At 43.7% G+C, this 4,667-nt stretch overlaps 1 protein-coding gene across 1 annotated transcript; it reads left to right on the top strand.

Moving 5' to 3' along the window:
* Nucleotides 1-3,721: 3,721 nt before the first annotated feature.
* On the top strand, nt 3,722-4,390 carry LOC138877862 (uncharacterized). Its single transcript, XM_070157507.1, has one exon. It carries the CDS (start codon nt 3,722-3,724, stop codon nt 4,388-4,390), a length of 669 nt encoding a protein of 222 aa, XP_070013608.1.
* Nucleotides 4,391-4,667: the final 277 nt, after the last annotated feature.

The raw sequence follows: 4,667 nt of genomic DNA, 5'->3' as shown, positions 1-4,667 counted from the left end.
AGCCGGTACCCGATGCGCCAATCACTCAGGGGTAGAAGGGCACGACACAGATGATTGCTGGACTCTGAAGAGACCCATGGAGAACTTGATAGAACAAAGGAAGATAGTGCTAAGAGATAAAGATATTCCCAATATGACTAACAACCCACTGCCGGCCCACAACAACGGGCCGGTAATTAGAATGATTTGTGAGAGCAAGGAATTTGACCCAGCGTTGAAGGCCATAATTGCCATCGTTGATGTAGAAAAGAAACCAAAGGCTGCCCCGAAGCAAGACAAAGGGGAGAAAAAGAACAAAACCACCCCTTCAAAGTCAGAGAAGAAAGTGAAATTTAAACTTGGGCAACGCCTCCCAAAGATGTTGTTCTCTATGTCCCTCGAGGCCGCAAAGAAAAACAGATGACTTGGAGTCCTCCCAGGAGATTCGAGCTGAATAAGATAACCCAAATGTATGTGCCCAAGGGAGTTTATGTGATGCGGGGGCCAATTAATCCACCAAGGCTGAGTGAGCCCGTGGTTATTGGCCGCGCACCACAAAAGCCTATGACAGATCCTACCGCTGTGCCCTGGAACTACAACAAATCAGTGGTGACTTACAAAGGCAAAGAAATCTCGGGAGAAGTTTAAGAAAATAACCCGGCTGAAAAGTATTTCAATTTGGAAGAGGTGAACAATGCCATTAGAAAGCACTTCCCATCTAAGAAGCCCGTGAGTGCCGAAGAAGCGGAGGCCTTCTTTCAAAAGATGAAAATGGCGGATTATGAGGTGATCAACCAGCTTCGAAAATTTCCCGCACAAGTCTCCTTATTATCTCTGTTGATGAACTCCACCGAACATCAAAAGGTATTGATCAAGTCCCTTAACGAAGCATATGTGCCTGTTGAGACTTCTGTAGAGCAATTGGATAGAATGGCCGAAAGATTTTTCGCAATCAACCAGATCTCTTTCAGCAAAAATGACTTGCCCCCAGAAGGGGCCACACACAACAAAGCCTTGCACGACAGTCAAATGCGAAGGGTTATGTTGGACGGAGGCTCCGGGGTAGAAATTTGCCCACTCTTAACTTTACAGCGTATGGAAATTGGTACCGAAAAAATCCAACCCAACAATGTCTGTGTACGTGCCTTCGATGGTATCAAAATGGACACAATTGGAGAGATTGATCTGATTCTGACCATCGACTCAGTAGACTTTGAAGTAACCTTCCAGGTTTTGGACATGGACACATCCTACACCTTTCTTTTGGGGAGGCCGTGGATCCATGCAGCGGGGGATGTACCCTATACTCTTCACCAGATGGTGAAGTTCGAGCACGAGGATCAAGAGATTGTGGTCCACGGGGAAGATGAGCAATCAATTTATCAGGACCCACCAGTCCCGTGTCTTGAAGAAAGAGAGGGGAGTGAGCATATAGTCTATCAGGCCTTTGAAATCGCGGTCGCTGATCAGTACGAAGAAGGAAAACTTTGTCCTCAACCCTTCCTTTCTAATGCATCAATCATGCTGGCCAAAGAAATGATCAGGCACGACAACAAACCTGGGAAAGGGCTTGGGAAATCATTGCAAGGAATAGCTAAACCTATTACTCTGACCGCCAGTGAAAAGTTCTTTGGGGTAGGCTTCCGACCTACTCCAACTGATGTAAGATGGGCAGATGATAGAAAGAATGATGGTTGGGTCTTGCCTCAGCCGGTGCCGCATCTGCACAGAACATTTGTCAAGCCAAAATACAATGAGGAAGAGGAAGATAAGGCCTTTACGGCCGGAGAAATTGAAGAAATTTGTAGGGCCAGGAGGAAGATACTGTATGAATCCCACATAGTTCAACCAGGGGAAGGCTCAAGCACTACTGAGGTGTTGTATGTTGGACTTAATTCCAAATTACAGAATTGGAAGGCTACACCATTCCCAATCAAGCGGGAGTCCCGGTAGACATGTCCTGCCAATTTTGCTGCATCACGAGTTATTCCACGGTGTAACTCGGATATTTTCTTTAGTTTCCTATCTTTTAATGTAAACCCTGTTATCTTTAAATTCAATGAAATGAAATCAATATTTCATCGTCCATCTTTCTTTATTCTTTCTGATTTGGTTATTTTTCTCTTTTATTTCTTCTTTTAGTTCTAATAATGCTGCTTTAAAAAATATGACATGCTTGCAGACTTCATGCCCAGATCCAAACACGCTGTCTAACTGTGAAATAATGAATCAAGAACTGGAATACGATGAAGAAGAGGCTTTTAAGGAAATAAATTGAGAACTGGAACAATTTGAGAATAAACCTAAGCCGAACTTAAATGATACTGAGCCGGTTAATTTGGGTAGTCTTGAAGAAGTCAGGGAAACCAATATAAGCATTCACGCAGATGAGAAAACCCGGGATGCATTAATCCAACTCTTGTTTGAATTCAAAGATATGTTTTCTTGGTCATATGATGACATGCCAGGACTGAATGTTGATTTGGTGGTTCATAAGTTGCCAACATACCCCGATTGTCCCCCTGTCCAGCAAAAGCAAAGAAAGTTTAAAACTGATATCAGTGACAAGATCAAAGAAGAGGTCACAAAGCGGTTGAAAGAAGGGGTGATCCGGATGGTTTGGTACACTACATGGTTGGCCAATGAAGTCCCAGTGCCAAAGAAAGACGGAAAATCCCGAGTGTGTATGGATTACAGAGATTTAAACAAAGCAAGCCCCAAAGATAATTTCCCTTTGCCAAACATTCACATCCTTGTTGATAACTGTGCCAAACATGAGATACAGTCCTTCGTGAATTGTTACGTAGGATATTGCCAGGTGTTGATGGATGAAGAAGATGCAGAAAAGACAGCTTTTACCACACCCTGGGGTACATACTGTTACAGAGTCAAGCCATTTAGTCTGAAGAACGCCGGGGCAACCTACATGAGGTACATGACTGCCATTTTTCATGATATGATGCACCAAGAGATAGAGTGTATGTGGACGAATTAATCATCAAATCCAAAACCCAGGACAACCACGTTCGTGACTTGTGAAAATTCTTTGAGCAGTTGCGCAAATATGATTTGAAGTTGAACCCAGCCAAATGTGCATTTGGGGTACCATCCGGCAAACTCTTAGGGATTCGTAGTCAGTCGGAGGGGCATCGAATTGGACCCTACAAAGATAAAGTCTATTCGAGATTTGCCTCCTCCAAGAACCAAGAAAGATGTTATGAGTTTGATGGGAAGATTGAACTACATCAGCCGATTCATTGCTCAGTTGACATCCACGTGTGAACCCATATTCAAATTGCTGAACAAAGATGCGGCAATAAAATGGACAAACGAGTTCCAAGGGACTTTTGATAAAATCAAAGAATATCTGTCGAATCCACCAGTATTGGTCCCACCTGAGCCAGGGAGGCCTCTGTTCTTGTATCTGATAGTCTTGGAAAATTCTTTCAGCTGTGTCCTCGGGCAACATGATGTGACTGGAAAGAAATAGCAGGCCATTTACTATCTGAGCAAGAAGTTTACCAATTATGAAGCCAAGTACACTTTATTGGAAAGAACTTTCTGCGCTTTAACTTGGGTCGCTCAGAAGCTGAGGCATTATTTGCAAGCCTACACCACTTACCTCATAACCAGGTTGGATCCTTTAAAATACATATTCCAGAAGCCAATGCCCACTGGGATGTTTGCGAAGTGGTAGATCCTGCTCACGGAATTTGACATAGTCTATGTCACTCGCATTGCAATGAAAGCCCAGGCATTAGCAGGTCATTTGGCTGAAAATCTGGTCGATGATGAATACCAACCTTTGAACACTTACTTCCCGGATGAAGAGGTAAATTCAGTTGAGGCAATATCCGAAGACACCAATGCTTGGAAAATGTTCTTCGATGGAGTAGTAAACGCAAAGGGTGTTGGAATTGGGGAAATCTTGATCTCACCCACTGGTCAGCATTATCCAGCCACAGCTAGGCTTCAGTTTTTCTGCACAAACAACACCGCTGAGTATAAAGCCTGCATTATGGGCATGAATATGGGAATCGACCAATATGTCGAAGAGTTGTTAATCATGGGAGACTCGGATCTGATTACCCGACAAGCTCAAGGAGAATGGGAAACCCGAGATGTCAAGCTTATTCCTTATAGGCAACATGTGGAAGATCTTGGCAAGCTATTCAAGTTAATAGAGTTCAGGTACATCCCTCGTTGCCATAACGAATTGGCTGATGTGCTTGCTACTTTGGCCTCGATGCTGCCATACCCAGGCAATGCCCACATTGATCCCTTGGAAATCCAAATCAGGGAAAGGCATGGCTACTGTAATACGACTGAGGCAGAACCAAATATTCAGCCATGGTATCATGACATCAAAAGATTTTTGAAAACCAAAGAATACCCCGAGCAAGCAGTGTAGACCAAAAGAGAACCATTAGACGACATGCAAGTGGTTTCTTTCTGAGTGGTGATGTCTTTTACAAAAGGACCCCGGACCTCAACTTGTTAAGATGTGTTGACACCGAAGAAGCCGGAAGAATCATGTACGAAGTGCACGCAGGAGTGTATGGACCCTACATGAACGGGTATGTTTTGGCAAAGAAAATCCTTCGAGCGTGTTGTTATTGGATGACCATGGAAAAAGACTACTTCAGTTTTGTTCGGAAATGTCATCAGTGTCAGGTGCACAGTGATTT

The sequence above is a fragment of the Nicotiana sylvestris genome, chromosome 9 (assembly GCF_000393655.2).
Source record: "Nicotiana sylvestris chromosome 9, ASM39365v2, whole genome shotgun sequence".
Taxonomy (NCBI): Eukaryota; Viridiplantae; Streptophyta; class Magnoliopsida; order Solanales; family Solanaceae; genus Nicotiana; species Nicotiana sylvestris.
Note: the sequence above shows the minus strand (reverse complement) of the source record. Positions and strands in the feature narration are given on the sequence as shown.

Bases quoted from the DNA above. Each gene is read 5' to 3' on its own strand.
- LOC138877862 (XM_070157507.1), top strand. From the start codon at position 3,722: ATGAAAGCCCAGGCATTAGCAGGTCATTTGGCTGAAAATCTGGTCGAT.